Below are 27,346 nucleotides of genomic sequence, written 5' to 3'. Positions count from 1 at the left end.
AGATGACTTGCAGTGGCTGGATTTCAGGTCCCAAGCCCAGTGCTAGAGACAGGACTCACAGGGAATCCCTTCATTCCCACAACACAGCAGCACCAAAACGTAATCATGAAGTAGGGATCCTTGCATCACTATTATGCCGAGTCCTGTGGTCGCTCCACGAATTCCGGCCACTGCAGGTCCATGATCCACATTTGGTTTTAGCCCTAATGTGTATTATCAACTTCATAATTTCTCATTTTTCATAGTCCCTGGGAGACGTTTCAGAAATGCCCAATTCTGAAACGCAGACCCCAGTGGCGTAACTAGGAGTGGCAGGGCCCCATAGCAGGCTTCAGCTTGGGGCCACGCTTCCCACTTGAAATTGATACATTTGTTTACTTACACGTGCCAGTTACAATCACACATTTATACACTAATGCACACTCATATAGAGCATACACAAACACACAGCATATATACACACATACAGTATATGCAGATGCTATACACTGAAAACACATACACTATATACACATCACAGATACAGCATATATACATCACATATTTGTTTTATACATATTATGATGTACAAATTGCAGCATAATATGGATATAAGGATGCACATCCTCCACTCTTTAGTGTGTCGGGTCCCCTGACACTGTGGGCCCCATAGCGGTTGCTTTGGCTGCTACCACTGTAGTTACGCCCCTGGCAGACCCCCTCTGTAAACCATCTTACTGTATCCAGTACAGGATCTGTCCCCTTTATAGTAATTTCATAAGGAAAATCTTACAGATCCTCCATAAAATGGAGAAAAGTTTTCTTTTACTACACATAAAGTTTTCTGAACAGTGAGTAAACATTAGCCAGACCTAAATATCACCGCTCAATCACCTGTAATCCCCTTTATAATATAGTACAGGCGATGTAGTCTTAGTCATGTGTGACCTTTACATTTCTATTTCTTATGTGAGCATGTAGGTAGCAACCCGAGTACAAAGCGAGGAAGAGGAGGATTCCTGGAACGTGGCCGCACATAATGGACTTGGATGTTTGTGGCCTGCGAGTCGTCGCTGTGTGCCGTCCGATCACACGGGCAGGAATAGATCCTGATCTATGATTTGTGGCTCGGGCAGTCGGATTATACTTATACAGAAAGCATAGAAATACATGGGATAGTCGTGGAAACAATGGCTAGCGTCCGGCCAATAACACTCACATGTATGTAGCCTTAGCAGGAGAGACTGGAAAGGAAGATTAAAATATTATAAGCCAGACATTAACTATAACTCTATGCAGCGATCAACCAGGCAGAAATATAATATGTACAACCAGCTTTAGGCCATGTTCACACCATAAAACATTTCTCTGGGATTTTGGTGTAGTTTCCATAGGAGCAAAGTTTATGTATACGGTATACTATAAATGCGAAAGACGGCTGGAGGGAATAATCCGAATACTAATCATATTAATAACATTCCGTATAGTAATAATAATAATAATGAGCCAAAGCAAGTGGAGACAGAAGCTCTTTCCTCTTGTTCCTTGTATTCACTTTGTATTATTGATTCATGGACATTATGTTTAACGTAAATCCACCATGAAAATCCATCAAGATAAACCAAACTTATAGATCCAGGCACCACGACTGTGGTAATCTTCATACATTTGTTATCCCTGGCCTCCTACCTTCTATAATCAACTTTTATAATTATGCTAATGAGCCAGAAAGCTCCTCCTTCCTGTAGCTTCACAATCTTTTACACGGCTCTGCACCCTCAGCACTTCCGCCCGTCTCTGATTGATGTAAGCAGCAAAACAAGTTTCAGCATACAGTGAGAAAATGGGAGTCCTCCTGCACAGTGTAACAACCTGTGAAGCTACACCACGGAGGGGCTGAGGGTAACCCCCCCAGGAACCCTTCTGGCTCATTAGCAAAATTGTAAAAGTTGGTTTTTAGAAGAAAGGAGACCATGGATAACAAATATAAGAGGATAAGCAAGTTCCCCTGGTTTTTCATGCTTGATTTTGATGGTAAAAATCAAAAGACTTTGTCATGACGACATAATCCAATTCAACTGTGAAAATAAATCCTGTAGTCATGTTTGCAGCTTGTACTAATGGCGGCCATTCGGATGAAGTCCACGAAGCAGACGAAAATGCTTTGCTGCAGCAGTCCCCTGGGTCCTATAGTAGGAGGTCCTCGACGTAGAAGTGTCACTATGGCGGTATAGTATTGACACGTAGTCAAAGCCATCAAATCTGTAGTTAAAATACCAGCGGGTTTTGTGTATTACACAAAGTAGTAACGTGAATAGGTTTTGTCAGTGTTAATTTACACTGCAGGGAGGAAAACGTTTTAGCAAATTCACAGCAGATTTGACAATGAAATAAAAGCATCAGGGCGCTTACAATAAAATAAAGAAAAAGTAAAAATGGCAGAAAAAAATACAATACAATATTAAATTGTGCATTTTCAATACAATACATTTATGAGCGAAAAAGTCAATGAGGACAATGTAGACTGTGGCGCTGCACACAGCTGCATCACTACTCCAGAAGGTAGACCACCGGCTGCACATATCATCTGTATAAACCCTACAATAAGCGCTATACACTCACCGGCCACTTTATTAGGTACACCTGTCCAACTGCTCGTTATTAATTTCTAATCAGCCAATCACATGGCGGCAACTCAGTGCATTTAGGCATGTAGACATGGTCAAGACAATCTCCTGCAGTTCAAACCGAGCATCAGTATGGGGAAGAAAGGTGATTTGTGGCCTTTGAACGTGGCATGGTTGTTGGTGCCAGAAGGGCTGGTCTGACTATTTCAGAAACTGCTGATCTACTGGGATTTTCACGCACAACCATCTCTAGGGTTTACAGAGAATGGTCCGAAAAAGAAAAAACATCCAGTGAGCGGCAGTTCTGTGGGCGGAAATGCCTTGTTGATGCCAGAGGTCAGAGGAGAATGGGCAGACTGGTTCGAGCTGATAGAAAGGCAACAGTGACTCAAATCGCCACCCGTTACAACCAAGGTAGGCAGAAGAGCATCTCTGAACGCACACAGTACGTCGCACTTTGAGGCAGATGGGCTACAGCAGCAGAAGACCACACCGGGTGCCACTCCTTTCAGCTAAGAACAGGAAACTGAGGCTACAATTTGCACAAGCTCATCGAAATTGAACAGTAGAAGATTGGAAAAACATTGCCTGGTCTGATGAGTCTCGATTTCTGCTGCGACATTCGGATGGTAGGGTCAGAATTTGGCGTCAACAACATGAAAGCATGGATCCATCCTGCCTTGTATCAACGGTTCAGGCTGGTGGTGGTGGTGTCATGGTGTGGGGAATATTTTCTTGGCACTCTTTGGGCCCCTTGGTACAATGCCACAGCCTACCTGAGTATTGTTGCTGACCATGTCCATCCCTTTATGAGCACAATGTACCCAACATCTGATGGCTACTTTCAGCAGGATAATGCTCCATGTCATAAAGCTGGAATCATCTCAGACTGGTTTCTTGAACATGACAATGAGTTCACTGTACTCAAATGGCCTCCACAGTCACCAGATCTCAATCCAATAGAGCAGTGATGGCAAACCTTTTACAGACCGGGTGCCCAAACTTCAACCAAAACCTACTTATTTACCATCGAGTGCCAACTTGACAATTTAAACAGTAAATTATTGCTCTCTTTTGTTCCACAACAGTCAATTGTATCAGCCCCCTGAGGACACCAATACAGTTGAAAGCAGGAAAGCAAATTCAGACATCATTGTAGCTTCTCTCCAGGGTCTCTCTGTACAGGAAGAATCGTGGGGCCAGTAGTAGGGACCTCCAAAAATATTCTGTCCCTGTTCACACCTTCTTAATCCTCTTGCAGTTCCAATCAGTCAAGGATACATCACCAAGAGCTGTATCTCAATTGTCTAGGACTGCAGGAAGATTTAAGTCCTGTCTGGTGAACTTTGTCTTGGGGCGACAGCCTGAGTGCCCACAGAAAGGCCCCCGAGTGCCACCTATGGCACCCGTGCCATAGGTTCGCCATCACTGCAATAGAGCATCTTTGGGATGTGGTGGAACGGGAGATTCGCATCATGGATGTGCAGCCGACAAATCTGCGGCAACTGTGTGATGCCATCATGTCAATATGGACCAAAATCTCTGAGGAATGCTTCCAGCACCTTGTTGAATCTATGCCACGAAGAATTGAGGCAGTTCTGAAGGCAAAAGGGGGTCCAACCCGTTACTAGCATGGTGTACCCAATAAAGTGGCCGGTGAGTGTATAATATTACTTAAAAATGAGAACTACACTAAGGGAGGCCATAAAGTGACAATACTCCACACCTCTTATATTACTTCTATCTGTACTCTATAGCCAGGTCACCTGTTTCCACAGCATTTATAGGGACTCCGTCACCAGTTTTACCCGGTTAAACTCCTAGCTCCACTTAGGTTGGTTATGTCCTTATGAAAATTCCCTCTTCTGTGTGATCTCTTCCAAACTCATGAGAAAATGAGCAGTGAAGAGTCATATTTGTCTGAGACGAGTCAAGTTTAGGCTGCAGACCTCAGTCTTCAGTTTTTTAGTACCCAGAAACAACTTAAAAGGTCAAATTAAAGATAGGAATCTCATCATTTAGATTGGCTTGTGGTTCTGACAGCCAAAGAAAAAGGCAGGGACTGAATCTATCTGCTGATCACATTTCCAACTATACAGGCGGCACCCTACTTAAAGGGCACCTACCACCACAAATCTACCTATAAAGGTAGATCGGGTGGTAGGTGAATCAATGGGACGTGAGGATAGCCCTTTTAAGGGCTAATCCTCACGTCCCCGCACTTTTTTGTAAACTTTTATTACCCTAATATGTTAATTTTGTTATGCGGCTACTGGGGCGTGGAGTAGCCGCATCTGAGGTTACACGAGGCGGCTACTCCACGCCCCGGTAGCCACTTTACCCCTCCTACTCACCATGTTCGGCGCGCAGCTCGTAGCTGCGCGCCCTCGTCCGACGATCCTGCCGTCTGCGCATGCGCAGAACAGCAGGCCCGCGTCTGTGCAGCCCAGGCTTCGGAGTTGTGACCGCGCAGGCGCGGGCCCGCTGTTCTGTGCATGTGCAGACGGCAGGATCGGCGGACGAGGGCGCGCAGCTACGAGCAGCTGCGCGCCGAACATGGTGAGTAGGAGGGATAAAGTGGCTACCGGGGCGTGGAGTAGCCGCCTCGTGTAACCTCAGATGCGGCTACTCCACGCCCCAGTAGCCGCATAACAAAATTAACATATTAGGGTAATAAAAGTTTACAAAAAAGTGCGGGGACGTGAGGATTAGCCCTTAAAAGGGTTATCCTCACGTCCCATTGATTCACCTACCACCCAATCTACCTTTATAGGTAGATTTGTGGTGGTAGGTTTCCTTTAAGGACACTCGTCTTACAGACGACCCCTAGTTACAGACGGACCCCTCTGCCCACTGTGACCTCTGGTGAAGCTCTCTGGATGCATTACTATAGTCCCAGACTGCACCGATCAGCTGTAAGGTGTCTGCAATGAAGCTTTATTGATAATCCTTGGTCCAATTACACCAAAAAAACTCCAATTGTCACTGTGGCAAAAAAATTTTTTGTCTGGAACTACAATAATAAAATTACAGTTTCGACTTACATACAGATTCAACTTGAGAAGAAACCTGAGGACCCTAACTTGTATGTAACCCGGGGACTGCCTGTATCTGTAACTGCCTTTATCTCTGGTTCTATAGATCACAGAAGTGCAAGTCAGGTCAAGTCATGCAATCTGAAAAATGAGATTCTTTTCTTTAATATGACACAAAAAAAATTTGTTTCTGGGTGGTACAGAACTGAAGATAGAGGCATCCGAAGGGGCACCATCACTGCATCCTCAAAACCTGAATCATCTCAAGCAAAACATGACTCTTCTCTGCTTATTTTCATATTACTTTTTTTTTTTTAATAGAAAGCATATTCTTATACATATTCTTTTTAAACTTTGTTTTTATAGTTTTAAAGTCGGTTTCACTGTAGTCTGCATTTTGTTTAAAATTTAATGGAGGAAAAATCTTTTGCAAACACATTTCACTGTGAAAGAGAAATGTAAGAGATGCTTCATCTGTAGCCTGCAGGTCAGTACAATCCCATCTACTTGGCCTCAAAAAAATTGCACAAATGTGCGCAAAATAAAATAACACTTTTCATAGCAGAATTTTGCAGCGTTCCGGCACATTTTCCTGCACCGTTATTGCTCAAGACAAGAATGGGACAGACAGGTTTGTTCTTATCCGGCAGGAATCCTTTGCATCCCCCTCTGCGGATTTCAGTTCAGACCTATAGAGAATATGATCCCTGACCTATACTGACCACATCACCCCGTGCAGAAGATTGAGACAGAACTAGACAATCCCCAGATACAATGTCACATCTCCACTCATTTCACTGCAACATCAATTATTCTTCAGTATTTTACATCATACAAGAGACATCTGGTGCCTTAACCCCAAATGTACATTGTCCCAGTTAACCAAAAAAAAAAAAAAAAAAATTGCATTCTGCCTCCAGACAGCGATAACCCCTCTCCAATGTAACATTTGTTGTCACGCAGCATCTAATCTGAGAGGACACAGGAATCCTCACCCTAAATGATCCGAGCCAAATGCTCCACAATACAGGATTATACAGACATCTCCACAACTGGATCACGTCAGGCCTTTCTTACCGGCAGTCACTGATCCGATGGGTTATATTTATCTCATACCACGTGATATAATGGCTGCACATATATAGTCAATGGGCACGTTACACCAGGGCAGGACTGTGACTACACAGTATATCCTTCATTCATATTTACTATTCTACCAACACAGGTCCCGCTACAGGTCCTACACTAGAAGATATGGTACATTTCTATGTATTACAGGGGCGTTCTCATTTCGGTAAATTAATGTTATTGTTTATATGATGAAAAGTTAGACAATTTTCCAATATACTCTCTGTATCAATTCCTCACTGTTTTCTAGATCTCTGCTTTCTGTCATTCTATGGAAAGCTTTTATGTTTACTTCCAGTGGACAGAAATCTGACCATAGTCACACAGGTGCACAGCTCGTTATATCACACAGCTCTGATTACTCTCTGTGATATAACGAGCCGCACACCTGTGTGACCATGGTCAGCTTTCTGTCCACTGGAAGTAAACATAAAAGCTTTCCATAGAATGACAGAAAGCAGAGATCTAGAAAACAGTGAGGAATTGATACAGAAAGTGTATTGGAAAATTGTATAACTTTTCATTATACAAACAATAACATTTATTTGTTGAAATGGGAAAACCCCTTTAAGGACTACTGTGATGGAGAGATAGAGAAGGCAATAGGTAAGAAAATAGAGAACGAATAGATGATTTAGAGGATAGCTTGAGTATAGACAGATGATGAATAATGGGTATAAAGATAGAGGACAGGTAAACAGGTTTGTAGATAGATAGGGGGGAACTTTAGCTTCCCATTCACATTTGCCCACCATATCCATCAGAGTGCCCCCTCCTCCATAAATCATCCCTCCCTTCTTTCCAATCGTGATAAAACCGTTTCAGCACCAGCCCCCCATGCCCTGCTATCCCGAAGGAGGTGCCGCCCCAGGAGTCTAAACTAACCCCATTTTAGGTGCTCTCCTGGCAAACAGCAATGATGATTGCTGAGGGTCCAAGCAGTTGAATCCCCAAGGATCTGACATTTGTTTCTTTGATCACAAAATCCCTTTAAAACACGTCTCTAACACTGTTTCCGTTTATATACAGCCCTGAAGAGGTCTTTTTTATTTTACGCAAGGAATACGACAACCCTGTAAGAGGCCATCCCTGTACTATCTCCATGACAGCAGCGGGAAACATTCCAGAATTTGTTCCTCATTGTAAAGAACATTCCTTATATGGGAATTCCAGAGACACGTCTGTACGCTGCTTTATACTCTGCTGGAGGAATCCTATGGAGGCTAAATCCTCTCATCTTCTGGACCACATCATCCTTCAGGCTTGGTCAGAGTTTTTAACTTTTGTAATCAAATTTATTCATAAAGTCTTAATGTGATGTTATGTGATTAAGAGGAATTTACACAGTCTTATCTGCAGGCAGCATGTTATAGAGCAGGAGGAGCTGAGCAGATTGTACATAGTGTCCTATCTGCAGGCAGCATGTTATAGAGCAGGAGGAGCTGAGCAGATTGTACATAGTGTCCTATCTGCAGGCAGCATGTTATAGAGCAGGAGGAGCTGAGCAGATTGTACATAGTGTCCTATCTGCAGGCAGCATGTTATAGAGCAGGAGGAGCTGAGCAGATTGTACATAGTGTCCTATCTGCAGGCAGCATGTTATAGAGAAGGAGGAGCTGAGCAGATTGTACATAGTGTCCTATCTGCAGGCAGCATGTTATAGAGCAGGAGGAGCTGAGCAGATTGTACATAGTGTCCTATCTGCAGGCAGCATGTTCTAGAGCAGGAGGAGCTGAGCAGATTGTACATAGTGTCCTATCTGCAGGCAGCATGTTATAGAGAAGGAGGAGCTGAGCAGATTGTACATAGTGTCCTATCTGCAGGCAGCATGTTATAGAGAAGGAGGAGCTGAGCAGATTGTACATAGTGTCCTATCTGCAGGCAGCATGTTATAGAGCAGGAGGAGCTGAGCAGATTGTACATAGTGTCCTATCTGCAGGCAGCATGTTATAGAGAAGGAGGAGCTGAGCAGATTGTACATAGTGTCCTATCTGCAGGCAGCATGTTATAGAGAAGGAGGAGCTGAGCAGATTGTGCATAGTGTCCTATCTGCAAGCAGCATGTTATAGAGAAGGAGGAGCTGAGCAGATTGTACATAGTGTCCTATCTGCAGGCAGCATGTTATAGAGAAGGAGGAGCTGAGCAGATTGTGCATAGTGTCCTATCTGCAAGCAGCATGTTATAGAGCAGGAGGAGCTGAGCAGATTGTGCATAGTGTCCTATCTGCAAGCAGCATGTTATAGAGCAGGAGGGGCTGAGCAGATTGTGTATAGTGTCCTATCTGCAGGCAGTATGTTATAGAGAAGGAGGAGCTGAGCAGATTGTCCATAGTGTCCTATCTGCAGGCAGTATGTTATAGAGAAGGAGGAGCTGAGCAGATTGTGCATAGTGTCCTATCTGCAAGCAGCATGTTATAGAGCAGGAGGAGCTGAGCAGATTGTGCATAGTGTCCTATCTGCAAGCAGCATGTTATAGAGCAGGAGGGGCTGAGCAGATTGTGTATAGTGTCCTATCTGCAAGCAGCATGTTATAGAGCAGGAGGAGCTGAGCAGATTGTCCATAGTGTCCTATCTGCAGGCAGTATGTTATAGAGAAGGAGGAGCTGAGCAGATTGTCCATAGTGTCCGATCTGCAGGCAGTATGTTATAGAGAAGGAGGAGCTGAGCAGATTGTGCATAGTGTCCTATCTGCAAGCAGCATGTTATAGAGCAGGAGGAGCTGAGCAGATTGTGCATAGTGTCCTATCTGCAAGCAGCATGTTATAGAGCAGGAGGGGCTGAGCAGATTGTGTATAGTGTCCTATCTGCAAGCAGCATGTTATAGAGCAGGAGGAGCTGAGCAGATTGTCCATAGTGTCCTATCTGCAGGCAGTATGTTATAGAGAAGGAGGAGCTGAGCAGATTGTACATACCCAAAAATAAGACCTAGTACAATTTTGTTCAAGCTTAGAAAAACAAGGCCTCCTCTGAAAGTAAGACCTAGCGGCAGTCATTGCAGCAGCTCCCCCCACACCGCATATTAGTTACAGTAGATCTTAAAGATACTACAAGAAATTGTGACAAGTTATGATATAGGTGAAGAATTCATGCGATACAAGCAGCTACCCAGAGGGAATATTTAGGAAAGTGCCATCGCTACACATGGGCAATTGTAGCCAATGATTCCAATAGAAATGGAGTCATAAGAAATTCAGCCTGAAATTCAGCGTTTGGAGAATTTAAAGGAAGAGAAGTAGATTTGTTTTTGCAACAAAAACGTGAATTCTTGTTCATGGAAAAACAGGACATCCTCTGAAAACGAGTACCTCTCTAGGAGCAAAAATTAATGTATGTATATATATTCGAGCATAAGCATAGTCCAATCTCTGCTTATGCTCAAATCCCCCAAAAAAAGAAAGTTAACAACACAAGTCACAGATAAGTGAACGCTTCAAGTTCGACCAAACTATTTTTAGAGCAGCTCGAATTTTCCAAGCCCTTGTTGTACAGTGTGCCTATAGTAATGTATAATGCTCGGGAAGCATTGGCACGTGTAAGCGGGTCCCTCTCTATTATACATGCCTGGTACACCGGGCACCATGCCCTTTATTCATTACATAAATAATGGCACGACAATAGGCTGGGCACATATGGCTCCCTCCAGGCAGGACAGGGTTACAAAGGCGTAATATCCGGTGTAGTAAGGACATCCAATACATGAATGGGTCCCAAGCTTACACTGCCCATATTACATCCCTACACGAGTCACACAAGGCCCCATACAAGTTATAAGGACCCTACTGTTCTTTTTCACGTCTGGACAAGAAACGTAGGGAGAATATTTCTTTAATAAGATGCCACATGGAGGCACCATATGGCGGCATACAGTGAGTATACGCCTCCGTCTTGTGCAGGGACTCGGCGTGCCTTTCTAGAGGCTGTGATGGAATGTATTACAAGTTTGAAAAACTCAGATCTAACGGCAGGAACAGAACATATTGGGACACTTTATAAAAGTTTGTCCAATTTCAGCTATTAATTAATATTTTTGCGTAATAAAAAAAAAAAAATTACATTATACTTTCTGTATAAATATCTCACGGTTTTCTAGATATCTGCTTGCTGTCATTCTATAGAAAGCTTTATTGTTTCCTTCCAGTTATATCTGCTTGTTATTTCCCTGGTCATGCGATGTCACACAGGTGCGCGTCTCGTTATATCCCTGGTCATGCGATGTCACACAGGTGCGCGTCTCGTTATATCCCTGGTCATGTGATGTCACACAGGTGCGCGTCCCGTTATATCCCTGATCATGTGATGTCACACAGGTGCACGTCTAGTCATATCCCTGGTCATGTGATGTCACACAGGTGCACTGTTCGTTGCAGAGTGACGAACCGTGCACCTGTGCGACATCACATGACCAGGTACAGATTTCTATCCATTGGAAGCAAACAATGAAGCTTCCTGTAGAATGACAGCAAGCAGAGATCTAGAAAACAGCGAGGAATTTAAGCAGAAATTATATTTGAAAACTGTATAACATTTCATTACACAAAGATCATATTTGAAGAAACGGGACAACGCTTTTAAAAACAAACCTTTAGGCTTAAAATACCAACAGCATTTCCAAGAAAAAAAACTTTTCATGTATATGCACATTGGCTTGCAATTGCCCCAAAAAGCAGTCCCAAAACCCAGCAAGTGCTTCACATCTTGCTAGTAAACCCAGTCCACTCTGCCGGCCCAGTCACCAGAAACATCATGTACAACAGCTTTAACAACTAGGCCCAGTTCACTGCTGCATATGGACCTTCATTATAATCACCTTTCTCTAAAATGTTACATTTTTTCTGTTTCTGTTAGAGTCCATTTGCACCCCTTCCATTCAGATTTCTTCTATAGAGTGGAAAATTGGAAGGGAGCTGCAGCGCCATTTTTTCGGCCTTCATTAACGGAACACTAATGGAAGCCATCAAAAGTCTATTGAAAGCAATGGACATTTTAACAGATACATTAGACTTTTGTTATTATTGAATAAAAACTGTAGTATCTCGCGCTCTGAAAATGGGGATATACTGTTCAAAAGTGTAGAATATGGTAGTTGTTACCTTTCCAGTGTTAATGTTCTTTTTTATCCAACGTCCCGGATGGAAGGTGAACGGTAGATACACTTCTGTCTCCACGGACCCTCGTTCCTTCACGTAGCTAAAGTGGTGACGTCACCGAAGCGGAAACAGATGAACCTGAAGCATTGTCCACGCACATCCGAGTGCAGCCACTGGCCTGGGCTGCTCCGGATCCGTGGAGAGAGAAGTGCATCTACCATTCACCTTCACCTAACATATTGTACACTTTTGTACGGTGTATCCCCATTTGCAGAGTGCAAGATACTACAGTTTTTATGTGATTTTTTAAATCTTATTTAAAATACCAGGATAGGAGATATTTAGCATATCGCAGCACCAACTAGACTCAACTGCGCCAGTGATAACAATTTTCTATACAGTCATTTACAACCTTTTGTTATTATGGTTTTAATGTTGGAAATCAGTTGCGGAGGTGTGAACTGGGGCTTACACATGTGCTGTGACATCTCTTCTGTGGGCACTTGTATAAGAGAACAAAGCTCCCTTTATCTTAAACACCAAGTATACCTGAGGTCACCATACGTCTACCTGGTGCGGTTACTGCTGCAATAAAGAACCTGAGGGACTTCATTTAATGAAAGACATTAATCCTATTCTTTACCCCTACCAAAAGTTACGACAGTCTGGTCAAAGCAATAATACACCGCTGTGAGAAGGTGACGACGCCTGTTATTCTGGGTGGTAAAAGTGCTATATTTGGCGCGCTCCATGCTATCAGGAGAACGGCTCCTGTGGGAAGGAATCAGACACTTTGTCTATAGTCTGGATAAGGTCACGAGCTGCCTACCTGGAAGCTGCGATCTCCACCTTTGTCCTGGCTACGGCCGCCGCTCTCTGGGCTCCTTCCACCGCGCGGTCTACCTTCTCCTTCGTTTTGGTGTTCTTTATAGGTATAAGTTGCTTTCTTATTCCACGGACTAAAACGTTGTTTTTGTATTTTCCTTCCTCTTTTGTGCCATCGGGAAATATGGTACATCCATATCCGTGCCTTCTATTGTTCAGCCATTCGCCTTCATATTTCATTCCGTTCGAGCGCTCGCTTACTCCAAACCCGGTGCGTTTATCGTTCTTCCATTCTCCCAAATAGCTTTCTGTGGTGGTGGCGTCGACGTGATCTTCTACGGGGCAATAATCGGAGTCTAGATCCCCAAAGCTAATTGTAGAGTTTGCATCACTGGAGCTGATTCTACTCATAGCTGCATCGCTTCTCACAGAGCTGCGCTTACTAGATATAGAGATCTTGGACTCAGATTTTCTCAGCTTAATGCTACCCAGTAGGGATCCTCTTCTGAACAAACCTTTCTTCTTGCCTGTCATAAGCTCAGAGTCACTGTGAAAATTTAACACAAAACCTCCACGTGTCCCAGCAGGACTGTCCGCTCCGATATCATGTAGTACGGTGCCATTGCTCTGCTCGCTACGCAGCGAGGAAAGAGATGTTCTGAGCGGTGACCGGATCACTGTAGCCATGCCATAGGGAACGCTCTGACGCACGCCATATCCATGCCTCATTCCTCCCATCCATTGCCCTTGGTATGTACCTGCACAAAAACAGAGTAAAATGAGGATAGAAAAAGAAAATATCCACTTCACAACCATAAAATCATGCATGTCCACAGATCGATGATTTCATCCCTGTTGATCGATAATATCCCTACAATCAATATATTTTAAGTAACATCTATAACCTGAGCAGATTGGTCCAAACACTGTTCTGAAAAATTGCTTTCTAATTACTGATAGAAATCAGATGGTGTCATGACTTTCCATGTTTTTTGCTCCTCTCATTCCTCATGTGTTTAATACTTTTTCTGTGTCATTTCTCTTATAGTATGGATATCTACAGTTTTGTTTCCAGTGTGGATTGGATAGGATGTTAAGGACATATGACGAGAATTTAATCTCAATAGCAACTTTAGAAATATATTTACTCGTGTTCAATACTTATTTCATCCGCTTTCAATCAGAAGGCATTGTTTTATGCCACAACTTTAACTTACATGTTACAGATGTGGAACCTGCAGCATAAATAATATTTATGCAGCATGTGGATCGGCAGTAATCTCATCCACTATTCTGCCGTATTGCTGAATGTTATTCAATGAAGATTCTATTGCGGCTATAACTATCCATGATTGTGCTACGCGTGGCCCCGGCCTAAGTGTGTTACTCTTGTGACAGATGCACTCTCTACGACAGGCACAGCTTACTCGCGTGACATTGTTACACTCTTGTAAAGTAGGACACTTTCCAGAGCCACTGCTGGATTGGGAGCAAGAAGGGTTGTGATCACAGTCCTATTTATATGCTGAGATAGAACAGATGTGTAGTAACATATTTGCCGAAAAGTGTGTATTAAAGGGCTCCTAATAAGTGCTGTGCTAAATTCAGTGACATCCACTTTTTCCTTTTGAGATCTGAAATATAAGTTGTCTTTAGTGGAAAAACCCACATATGGAGTCCCCATTATCAGCTCTTCTTCCCATCTTAGGAGTTCTTTAACCCCTTAACAGCTTGGTTCTTTTTTGGGTTTCCATTTTTGCACTACTCACCCTCAAAAATCTAACTTTTTTTTAATTTTTACTTGTACCAAGATGTGTGTGGGCTTGTTTTTTCTGTGACAAATTATACTTCATAGCGACTGTATTTAAATATTTCATGCTGTGTACTGGGAAGTGGAAAAAAAAATTGCATTTGTAGTATTTTCCTGTCGTCTTGGTCTTTACTGCTGTGCCCTCCAAATGACACCTGTCACTTATTCTTTGGGTGGGTACAATCATGGGGATACCAAATATATATGCGTTTTATTGTGTTGTTACACATTTTGTAAAAAATTAAAACCTTTTTCTATTTTGATAATTTGGGACTTTTGTGCCCGTGAGCCAATCCATGCTCCCATAACAGAAGTGCGACATAATATATGTCACACGTTGTTTAGGGGTTATTTTAATAGGAACGTTCCACATTAAAAATACAGTCCATTCTTTGGTTATGGGGAAGGATTTTGACAGCTTTTTCTGTGCATCTAAGTCTTGTCCAAGGTCCATGAATGAGGCAAGATTGTAAAAATAGATGCCCCACTTCTATGATTATATGAGTAGTAAAATAATAGGGACTTACAGGAAATCTACCTTCAAAATCCATCATGATAAACCAGGGACACTGACTCATAGATCCAGGCACCACGACTGTGGTAACTTCTTATATTTGTTATTCCATGGCCTCCTTCCTTCAAAGATCAACTTTTAAAATTATGCCAATGATTAAATGCCCCTGGTTTATCATGCTTGATTTGGATGGTGGATTTCCATTAAGTCACAATAATTTTACTACTCATCTAATCCTAGAAGTGAGAAATTTACTTTCACAAACATCCTGATTGGGAGAGCAGTGACCATCACTGGATTTTGGGCAAAGCTATAGCCGGTCTCGTTAATGGAGTCATTATCTACAAGATAATGTCTGACTACACAACTCTGCCATATATGTCCAGGCTTCCTGCTTCTTCTGGATGCAGATTAATGAAGTGTGTGCATTAGATAAATTACCTTATATACTCGAGTATAAGCCTAGTTTTTCAGCACAAAAGAAATGTGCTGAAAGCCCAAACTCGGCTTATACTCGAGTAAAAAATATATAGGTTTTACCAGATTTTTGTGGTAAAATTAGGGGCCTCGGCTTATACTTGGGTCGGCTTATACACGAGTATATACGGTAGCTGAAATCCCCACAACCCCGGGATGTCAGCAACATTCTCTGTTGAATGAATTAAATGTATTCATAAAAGATAATACTGTTTTATGTCATTTAATTAAATGGCAGATCCTGGAAAAGGGGGATTTCCATTGTAATTATTCATTAGTGTGTCCCTCGGATTACATAGCGAGTATTTTTTTTTTGTTCTTGGCCACTGCACAGCAACAAAGGACATAGCGGAGTACACAATGGCGGATCACCACACGCTCTCTTCTCATGTGTATAATAGACCGGTAAATGATTACGTTTTTTTTACTTCCTGTATAGAAATGTGTCCTCCCGATACGTCCGCTTTTTTACATTCATGCATTTGTTTTGTTATAATGATAAAAAAATCAGCACCTTTTCCCTTGGAAATGCAAAGATGGACAAAACTGACACTTTTTCCATAGGATTCCCAATAGGGGATTGGTATAACCCACCACCAGCTTTTACCACACTAAACTCCTAGCCCCCCTCAGGCAGGTATGAAATTTACTTAATAAATTCCCTCTTTTCCCACAACTACATAGAAAGAAGAAAAAAAATAAAATTTCCAACTTCATATGCAAATAAACTTTATGCCTGAGATGAGTCACTGTTAGAGGCTACAGGAGAGCTTCTCTTTGGATCGCCATATCTTGTGCTCTTGTAACAAATTTTAACAACTCTAGAACTGGGAGATGCGGGCAGTTAAAGTTCCCCCTTACTATACACATCTATACTATCCATTTCTCCTATTGAGCACAGGAAGGCCTCACTTATTGACTCTTCACAGTAAAATCCCATTTATATAAGTAATCCTACAAGTGACTGCGGGATCTTTCAGATAAGCGACTCATCCAAATAAGCGCAGACTTCCCTTCACACGTGCAGCCGCCTCTTACATCCTGGAGAGCAGGGCCATCCCCAAGTCATTTTCCTGTTTATCTTGCAATTCGTCTTACCCCTCGTCTTATTGTGTATAACTAAACTTCCTTTGTGGAGGTGCTGACCCCTCTAAAGAGATTTACATATGTTTCCACATGTGCCAAAACATCCGCAGTAGTAACTACTACTACTACTACTGCAGCTACTACTAACATTGTGGCCATCACTTATCCATGTTTTCTATACATATTCCTATAGATATTGGCAGACACTGATCTAGAAGATCGTCATAGATTACCATATATTTAGAGATGAGAGGATCCATTTGTCGACAATCTGGTACTGAATAGGGCACAAAAATCGAACCCGAATATTTTCGGATTCAATTTGGATAAATTTTGTTTATAGGATAAAGTCTTACCGTTAAAATTTTATTTTGTGATTTTAATGGACTTTTGATAAACCGAAGCATAACGTAAAATTAATTGTTTTAGCAAAAAACAAAGTAAAAATTGTAAAGATGTTTATTGGATGTTTATATATTCACTATAGGGATTTATATGCCAAATTTCCAGGACAATTAATGCAACAGGACAGAATTCAGACCCGAATAGATTAGGAAAAATATATTCGCTAGTACATTGCATAAATATTACTTGAAAAGGTTTGTTCAGTCACAACAAATTGTACACTATCCATAAGACGGGTCTAACATGGTGATCCGCGGGGGCCCGTGTGGTGCACCAGAACAGGGGTCCGTTGACTCCCCATTGCAATCCAACAGAATGGAGATGCAGCTCGGACATGTATACGGCCGCTTCATTCATTGTCTGTGGACGGCATAGAGCGGGGTTTATGGTAATTCTGTTCATTCAGGGTACAGCAGACCCACAATGTTATGATCTGTGAGGGTCCCATTACAAAGACCCCACGAACATCAAGTTAGCCCCTATCCTGTGACTAAACGATGCAAGCGGATTGCAACATCTGATTGTGCACTGCTTAAGTCCTGTATATACAGTGGATAACCAAGGAGAATCGGAGCTGTGGAAGGACTTTTTTTCCTACGGCTATGGATAAATACGGTGCCATACGCGCTCATATGGGTGACAAGCGTTCAGAATACAGAGCAGAAGAACACAGACATTTGTGTGCACGAGGCCTGAGCAATGGTCTTAGCATATAGTCTCTCTGAGAATTTACGTCATCAGGTAAAGAATTTTTAACTTTAGACTGACAAGAATGGTCTCAGAGGAATCGTCCCACACAACCACAAAATTTTACTTCGAAATAACACCCATTACCTATACGGTCATGATCTTAACTAAGGAGGTGAAAGGATTCATATAAATATCAGGTATCAGGGGGTTTGGATTATTTGGTTACTAAATGCTGGAAATATCATCCTTAGAAAAAAAAAAAACAAACAAAAAAAAAAAAACATGGCACGCTCTGACAAGTGGCTACAAGTAAGAGAAAGAAATTATCATTACAGATAAATTCTGTCATGCAAAATACCCTCACAGTCATCTGAAAATATTTACTTTTCCAGCGCTGCTCACCATTACATAGGCAAAGTGTCAACAGCAAACGCCATCCAACCATGGAAAACCATAAGGGAAGACGGAGTGTTTAATTTATCCCTGAGGCGTGAAGCACGTAAACATCCACTATCTATACATACAGTATCTTTACATCGCTCCCCACCTGCATTCCTTATATAGGTATATGCGCGGGACGATGCGACTGACTCAGGAGTACGGGATTTAACTTTCAAGTTGTGTTGCAAGCCCAAGCACTTACACCACTAAAAAGAAGTGGTCCAACAGAGAAAACTCTGCCGGACCTGAGCAGGGAAGTGACACAAGCAGGATATCGTACGCACAATCTTAGTGAATCGCGGCACATCACATGATTGTCGGACAATGCACTTTGTCAACTCCCGTGGGAAAGTAAGTAAATTTGCCCGACCGAGCAACCGACCCTTGAAACAGAAGAGTAAGTCCCAGTCAGAACCACCTTTCAATGATCACTCATGTTCTTAAGTTCATGATGATCCGAGTAAAACAGATGCCAGAAGAAAATCTACCATGTGACGATTTTGCTTTTGCCTGTGTGTAGGTCACCTTAGGTCTTGTGCAAATATTACACATCTATTATGTTTGTGTTATACTGTACTGATGTGCATCACTGATATAAATAGGTTTTGCATATGAAAACAATATGGGAAGTCCCATTATAAGGGAACTTGTCATCACCAAGGTCATTTGTCAGTGATGACAGGTTCCCTTTAAAGAGTTTTTTTTTTCTTGCCCATAATAGATTTCTGACCTTCATGACCTATCCGCCAGTATGTGATCAATGGGGATCCGATATCAAGCATCAAAACCTATAAAGTGGTCACAGACCTCCATATAGTAGTATACCTACATCATTTATAATGGAAAGAAATATTAGCAGGACCATGGGGCCCTTCTAAGTGTAGGAGCGGATTGAAGGATGGACAGATGTCTCCATTATACAACAGATGCCAGAGCAAATTCTAAAAAAAAAAATTTACATTTACAAATGACACTTGAAGATTCTTCATATGTTTGGATTTTTACCAAACGAGGAAAGAGCTATTCCCATAGAAACCTTTCTCCATGATTACAAGGAGAGCGATGCACAATCTGCCCACACACATCAATCTTATCCAAGAACTCCAGTGTGTGCTCATCGCAAATATGTTCAATGAAAAACAGGTTACAGGAGAAGCCGAGCGGCCTCTATACCAGGGGACTCCTTTATATATGTATATCTCCCTCTCTCTATATATATGGTCACAGCTCATTATATACATAATGGAACATTAACCAGGTTCTCGCTCACGTCCAACCTGGTCCATGAAATCCGCCACTAAAGGTTTATTACACCTAGTTCAGGCTCCAGAGCGGAGGTCACCACTTTATGGCTACGTAGTGTATTTATACACCTGCTCCCATATACATCAGAGGGTGGGGGGGTCTATAAAAATCAATGTCAGTGGGGAAGGGGGGCATTCCAATAAAAGATAAATAAGAATCTGTTCTAAAAATGTAACATAACCAAATAATGAGTTGCTTTTTTTTTGGCGGGCTGGGGGAAACTTCATTCTTGCGCAGGGGTTCTGTTCAGTATCCCTCTTCATGAATGGGTTTGAGCCGTTATACTGGACTGCTCGTATCACATGGATGGCTGAGCCGTGCTCTTAGTTGAAGCCTTCTTTTTGAACATTTAAAAAGGGGGTCCCCACTTATGGCACACTACAAGACACTAATGGGGGTGACTCGTTTTATATTTACCCAGTTAAAGTTTGCCGTTCACCGCTATCAGCCAGGGGTCATGTGATCCCCAAGTAGCAGGACTTGTGGCTTCCCGTGTCCTGCTGCAATCCAGTGGATGGAGGGGACCCTACATGGGGTCTTATATTTACCCTGTTAAAGTTTTGCCACAAATTGCCAACCTCCCAAGTGTTGGCCATAAAGGCCCCTTTTTTTTAGCTTTCTTGAAGAACACAATACCAGCAGAGGGGGTGTCCTGGTGAAGTGACCACCTGCATTAAAGGATGGGGGGGGGGGGGGGTCTAACTGCTACAACCCCAATCACTGGAGCAAACCCCTAGAGTTCACAGGAATGGCGTCCCATGGTGACTAATTGATCAAAGCGTTGATCAGGTGTTCTGCTGCTCTATTCAATACTATAGGAGTGCCCGATACTGCTGCACACAGCGCAGTAATCTCATAGTAACTGGGAGCGCTGGAGATGTCTGAGCACTGTGCTCAGCAATTTCCAGCTCTCCATATCACTGAATGGACCGACAGGGCTCACGCACGTCCCTCGGCTTTATTTTAGTATTGCGAACAGTACCCCCATTATTGTAGGGGCCCAATCCCATGATCAGTGGTGGTCCTAGTTGCCAAGCAGAGGGTCCTTAATGTGACGCTCAAATGCCAGATAATAAAGATAAAAGCTGCCTTTATAAAACAACCCCTATACTATATGTTAGTTTTAGACCTTATAAAGAGCCTTTTCTCATTTTTACTTACTATGGTGTGTGATTATACAGTGCTGCACTGTTCATCTTACAGTCAAATACACATTTTCATACAGAAACAATATACAAACGCAAAGCTGGAATTTCCATTACAACCAAATTATTGGGAGCTCATGTAAAATCCGGATTCCACTTAAAGAAAACCTACCATCAAAATCCATTGTGATAAACCAGGGACACATTCACAGATCCAGGCACCGTGACTGTGGTGATCTCCTTATATTTGTTATCCATGGCGTCCTGCTCTCTTAGCACTTGTGAAGTGCAGAGGGAGCAGGAGGAAGGGCGAGGCACCGGAGGTGACGGGAACTTATCCTCGTGGCTCCACATCCGCTGCTGGTCTTGTTACAACTGATCCAAACTTATGTGAATGTTTTGCTGGCTTTATACTCCACTACACACAAATACATTTTTGCACCCAGTGTCCATCGGTTGGCGCTACACTACGCATTTTATTAAATAAGAAATGGACCTACCCTTGAAGGGGATGTGTCACCAGATTTGACTCCATTAACCTCATGTAGGTCATGAAATATTAGGGCAGTGCAGTGGCTTAGTGGTTAGTATTACAGCCTTGCAGCGCTGGGGACCAGGGTTCAAAGATTCTGCATACAAAGATTTGGTACAATTTTCTTTCCGTGTTTGAGTGGGTTTCCTCCGGTTTCCTCCCACACTCCAAAACATACTGGTAGGTTGATTAGATTGTGAGCCCAATTGGGGACAAGGACTGATTTGGCAAGCTTATTATATTAATATCCTTTCTATAATTCCCTTTTATATGAAATCTACTCTAAAGTCACGTGAGCATGAGCAGAGAAGAGTCATTGGTAGATCCGATGTTAAACATTCCTTCTAACATCCCATGTCCTAAACCATCTTTCTCTAATCTACCTGGGCTTGGAGTAGTAGCCCCATCAGGCTGCAGGAGCAAAGGCTACTCCACGCCCAAATAGCCTCCTCCGAACAATGGCATATTAGTTGGATAAAGTTTAGATCACATAAGGAAGAATTAAATGGTTAGACAAAGATAGTTTAGCGCTTAGGGTGCAGTCACACGTTGCAGTTAAAACTGCATGGCAATCAGCTTTGAGGTGGTTTTAGGTGCAGTTTTGTCAATTGAACAGGTGAAAGACATGAACTGAACGAGTGAATTTGATTTTTAAGGTGAAACCTGCTCCACAAATGTCATTCACCCATTCACTTCATGTCTTTCACCTGTTCAATTGACAAAACTGCAGCTAAAACCACCTCAAAGCTGATTGCGATGCAGTTTTAACTGCAACGTGTGAACGCACCCTTAGGGTGTTTGGAGGAACCTTCCATCAGATCTACCTTAACAGGTTGATCCTTGACAGTAGGTTTCCTTTAATCATGTAATATCTGGTGACAGACTCCCCTTTAAACTATGTACCCTACTTTATCCAGCAAGCAAGACAAGAAGAAAACAAGCACTGCATGGTGGTGGATATACACGCTCTATACCTCTGGTGTCACCCCCCTCACCCTCAGAGTGTAAGCTCTTGTGACACCCCCTCATAGTCTGTAAGCTCTTGGGAGAAGGGCCCTCACTCCTTTTGTTCCATATGACTTTGTACTATAATTTAGCATTACATTTGTCCTTGTTATGATTGTGCTACATAAAGATTATTATAGTAATATAATATATTCTTATAAGCTTATGCTGCAGCACATAAGCCCCATATTATTCCACTAGATGCAATGCTCCTATTGTAGAATACCGCTATGTAATACAATTTTTATTTACATGGATTTAGATCTAAAAAAAAAAAAAACCCTTCTGCATATGTGTATATACAACACTCAGAGGTACAGCAGGAACCTGTGTGACACGCATGTATTATCACGTGTGCATAAGCCTTAAAAGTGACAAACACAACACAAATGAGGTTTTCTTCTCAGTTTAATCAACTTGGAACTTGACATGTAAAAACAAAGTTAACAGAGTAAAAAAAAAAAAAAGTCAGTAAATACGAGGACTCCTCTAGTGTATGATATTATAGTACAACTTCTCAGGGTCATCTCCGCTAGACATAGGTGCACACATATCTAATTTTGGAGATAGGGTAGGTTATTTTTCATTGGTTTCTCTGCAGCAGGTTGTGTGCGGGAGATAAGTGGGGTAAGGTCTGCTCCTCCAGGATAAGGAGGTGCTGCCCTAGAGGACATAAGTGCTATGTGATATTACAGGGGGGCATGTGCCATCACCTCCGTCATAGCACTTCCTTTTTAGATGTGCCACAGGGTGCAGAGCAATTTCAGATGGTCACCAGTATATACGAGTACTTGCTATGTTCCTGTATACACAACTGTTCAATAATCCAAAATACGGAGTAATCCAGGTCCTAACAAATTTCATAAAATGTTAAGATTTTAAGAAATCTTATTCACAAAAATCAACACCTATCGTTAGGATAGGTAACAATATCAAGATTAGACTAGTGCTGCATTAAAGGGGTTGTCTCCAAAGACAGCGCCACACCACCTGACCACGGCTTGTGCTGGTATTGCAGTTGTATAGAGGTGAATGGAGCTTGGAAGCAATACCATATACTGCACATGGTCAAGTGTGGATTTTTTTATTTTTTTTTATTTAAGAAGAAAGCAGCCATGTTTTTTAAGCTCTTTAATCCCTTACTAAGCACAGCTCCGCTACTGAAAAAGTGGCTGCATTTGGGATTGCAGCTGAACTACATTCACATGGACCTGACGCCACAGGAAGGTGAAGAATGGATTGCGGAGACCGTTTTAGTGATGGGTTGGGGCCTCCTCTAATAGGTTATTAACATAGGATTGAGTCATTCAAACCTGTTGATTCTGGTGCGACTGGCGGACCCTAAATAGTGGAACGCACTGCCAACTTAGGAATAAAAGGATCTGCTTGTTCTACATCAACACAGAGATCATTCACGTTCAAGGGACATAAGCCGCCGGCAGAAGTATCTGGCACCTTACAAAGCCAAGGGTGCAGGTGCACGTGGAGGTCATCAGGAATAACTTATAAAATGAGCATTTGACCAACAAAATCAGATTCAAGCAATTTATAGACGAGATTACATGGTCATTTACACCAATGATCGGTGTGACAAGTCATTAAATAAGTGCCCCCCCCCTTATATCATTCTGTCATCACACACAGAGGACGAGAATATAACCTGTTCCCAGCGACCGAATTATCTCCACCCAAATCTACACACGTCTTCTGCTAAAAGCGCTGCGCTCAGCTGTGCCGAGTCTACAGAAACATGATCGCTAGCCACCTGCTCCCCGAAAAAGTCCACAAAGAATCCAAGTTTATTCTAGAGATTAACCACTTCACTGCCAACAGTACACTAATGCCCGCACAATCTGTCTATACAATGCAAGGTATAAGAAGCAGGAGGCATGCTGGGACCTGTAGTCCCATAACAGCAGCCGGCAAAGTTCTAGTTCACTATGTACAGAAGCTCCAAATACACTCAATGACAGGTGGCAGCTCTACCCGGGAGTCTGATCTGATGGCATTTGCCAAACTGCAGGGCACAATGAGGCTCATGTACTAACGCAGTCACTGGAAACATCACAGCCTGGCATTTTATACAGAACACAGGTAATGTGCTGGGATTTGTAGTCCGACAACTGTGGCGCAGACCAGAGGAGCTAGAAATAAACTCCATGACAGGTGGCAGCTGGTTGGCATGCGGCTGCACTGTAGTTTTCCATCCGGCTCCATAGATAATTGGCGGCAAGTGAAGTTATGTAATAGAAGAGGCTACAAGTAACGCCGGAGTCTTATACGGACCGGCACCAGCGTGTAGTGCGTCACACAGCCGGCATCATGTCCTTGGCATAACTGATATACATGCCCCTGGAGGTGCCCACATATTATTTTACAAGACTGTAAATCAATCTGGATCAGGGCAAGTGCTCGGATATCTAGAAGCCCAATCCCAATACATAATACAGGTAAAGAATTAATCAGATCCTACAAATCTGGAGCAATCCCAACTCCCAAAGTAACAGAAATAAGGAAAATCCATGTTTCTGGAACCTTATTGCAGAACCCATGTTATGTATATGGCAATCTATCCCTGGCACCATTTATAGATGACAGCTGTATCCAAGAAGCTGGGCATGCTTAGATTTGTAGTTCCACAGCAGGACCCATCCTGCATCTACCCAAGACAGTTGCCCCCGGGGATACTGGGGTCAGACATCACTAGAAGTGGCACAAACAAGCAATGGGCAGCATGAAGGGGCAGAGGGGATGGCGGCCGAGCATGCAGGTGCCCCTCGTACTGCACCCGGCACGAGGGGAAAAGTTGTGGGCACAGGGGGCATCACTCACCTCCGTCTCCGTAGGTCTCGATGCCGTAGCCGTCCTGCAGCCCGTTACTCCAGGTGCCCTCGTAGCGGGCCGGGGAGCAGAGGCTCTGGCGGAGCCCGTATCGCCCCTTGAAGCCGTGCGACCACTCTCCCCGGTACATCCACCTGCCCTTGGTCTCCACGCCCAGCCCGTGCCGCTTCCCCTGAGCCCAGTAGCCCAGGTAGGTGTTGCCGCTGGGCCAGGTGTACACCCCGACCACCTCGAAGCCGTGGGACCAGGAGCCGGCGTACTCCCCCTGCCCCTTGGGCCCCGTGCAGATGCCGTGCCCGTGCGCCTTGCCATCCTCCCAGCCGCCGCAGTAAGTGCCGCCATCGTCGAAGTCAAAACGTCCGCCCGTCATTCAGGGGAGCAGCGAGGAGCGGGCAGCTAGTGACTGAGTCCCGGCGGCGGCGGCATGTGCCGTGCTCCGGGCGCGGCGTGTACACCCCCCGCAGCCCGCTCACAGCTGCCAGCAGCCGGCCAATCCCGGCCCGAGCCCGCCAGCATCAGCTACCGCTAACCCCGCCCCGACACGCCCCCTCATCACTAGCAGCAGCACCGGAGTGTACGGGTCCGAAACCGGGATCACACAGCGCAGGGGCAGCAGCACCCCCTACAGGCGGGGGAGAGACCGCAGTCAGATACACTAATCCTATGTGTCTATTAAGGGTCACTGCTTACCACCACACTGCCCCCCATAACTATACCGATAACTGTACAGATAAGAACCACCAACCACACTGCCCCCCATAACTGTACAGATAAGAACCACCAACCACACTGCCCCCCCATAACTGTACAGATAAGAACCACCAACCACACTGCCCCCCCCCTATAACTGTACATATAAGAACCACCAACCACACTGCCCCCCCCCATAACTGTACAGATAAGAACCACCAACCACACTGCCCCCCCCATAACTGTACAGATAAGAACCACCAACCACACTGCCCCCCCCCCCATAACTGTACAGATAAGAACCACCAACCACACTGCCACCCCCCCATAACTGTACAGATAAGAACCACCAACCACACTGCCCCCCATAACTGTACAGATAAGAACAACCAACAACACTGCCCCCCCCATAACTGTACAGATAAGAACCACCAACCACACTGCCCCCTCATAACTGTACAGATAAGAACCAATCACACTGCCCCCCCCATAACTGTACAGATAAGAACCACCAACCACACTGCCCCCCCATAACTGTACAGATAAGAACCACCAACCACACTGCCACCCCCCCATAACTGTACAGATAAGAACCACCAACCACACTGCCACCCCCCCATAACTGTACAGATAAGAACCACCAACCACACTGCCACCCCCCCATAACTGTACAGATAAGAACCACCAACCACACTGCCACCCCCCCATAACTGTACAGATAAGAACCACCAACCACACTGCCCCCCCATAACTGTACAGATAAGAACCACCAACCACACTGCCACCCCCCCATAACTGTACAGATAAGAACCACCAACCACACTGCCACCCCCCCATAACTGTACAGATAAGAACCACCAACCACACTGCCACCCCCCCATAACTGTACAGATAAGAACCACCAACCACACTGCCACCCCCCCATAACTGTACAGATAAGAACCACCAACCACACTGCCCCCCCCCATAACTGTACAGATAAGAACCACCAACCACACTGCCCCCCCCATAACTGTACAGATAAGAACCACCAACCACACTGCCCCCCCCATAACTGTACAGATAAGAACAACCAACAACACTGCCCCCCCCATAACTGTACAGATAAGAACCAACCACACTGCCCCCCCATAACTGTACAGATAAGAACCAACCACACTGCCCCCGCCCCCCCCCCATAACTGTACAGATAAGAACCAACCACACTGCCCCCCCCATAACTGTACAGATAAGAACAACCAACAACACTGCCCCCCCCCCCATAACTGTACAGATAAGAACCAACCACACTGCCCCCCCCATAACTGTACAGATAAGAACAACCAACAACACTGCCCCCCCCCCATAACTGTACAGATAAGTACCAGCCACACTGCCCCCATAACTGTACCCATCAGTAAAAACATTCAGCACCCATAACTGTACCCAGGGGTGTAACTAGTAGAGGTAGGGATCCATTGCATACATTTGCATGGGGTCCCTTTCCCCTATACTAGATACACATACCAGTATTGGTACACTCACACACATTTAAACACTGTTAGGGCGCGTTCACACGTTGCGTTTTGACCTGCGTTTTCATTGCGTTTGAAACGCATATACAACAGCTGAGGAGAGGTGATTTGCCTAATTTCATCACTGTTAACGCATGCGTTAACAAAACGCATCGTAAACGCGATGTTAACGCATGCGTTAACAACGCGTTAACGCATGCGTTTTGTTAAC

At 43.8% G+C, this 27,346-nt stretch overlaps 1 protein-coding gene across 3 annotated transcripts in view; it reads right to left on the bottom strand.

Moving 5' to 3' along the window:
• Positions 1 to 25,424, bottom strand: part of JPH1 (junctophilin 1) — a 72,478-nt gene extending 47,054 nt beyond the window's left edge. The window contains exons 1-3 of one of the 3 annotated variants that reach the window (XM_072151698.1): positions 24,923 to 25,424; positions 12,685 to 13,438; positions 1,988 to 2,241 (exon numbers count right to left, since the gene is read on the bottom strand). In XM_072151698.1, coding sequence (XP_072007799.1) covers positions 2,097 to 2,241; positions 12,685 to 13,438; positions 24,923 to 25,301 — 1,278 coding nt within the window. In that variant the 5' untranslated portion in view covers positions 25,302 to 25,424 and the 3' untranslated portion in view covers positions 1,988 to 2,096. Of the gene's footprint in view, positions 1 to 1,987; positions 2,320 to 12,684; positions 13,439 to 24,922 lie in introns of those variants that run through there. The other 2 variants (XM_072151699.1, XM_072151696.1) reach the window with 2 other exon arrangements.
• Positions 25,425 to 27,346: the final 1,922 nt, after the last annotated feature.

This window comes from Engystomops pustulosus, chromosome 5 (assembly GCF_040894005.1).
Source record: "Engystomops pustulosus chromosome 5, aEngPut4.maternal, whole genome shotgun sequence".
NCBI lineage: Eukaryota > Metazoa > Chordata > Amphibia > Anura > Leptodactylidae > Engystomops > Engystomops pustulosus.
The sequence above is the reverse complement of the archived record's forward strand: the minus strand, read 5'-3'. Positions and strand labels throughout refer to the sequence as shown.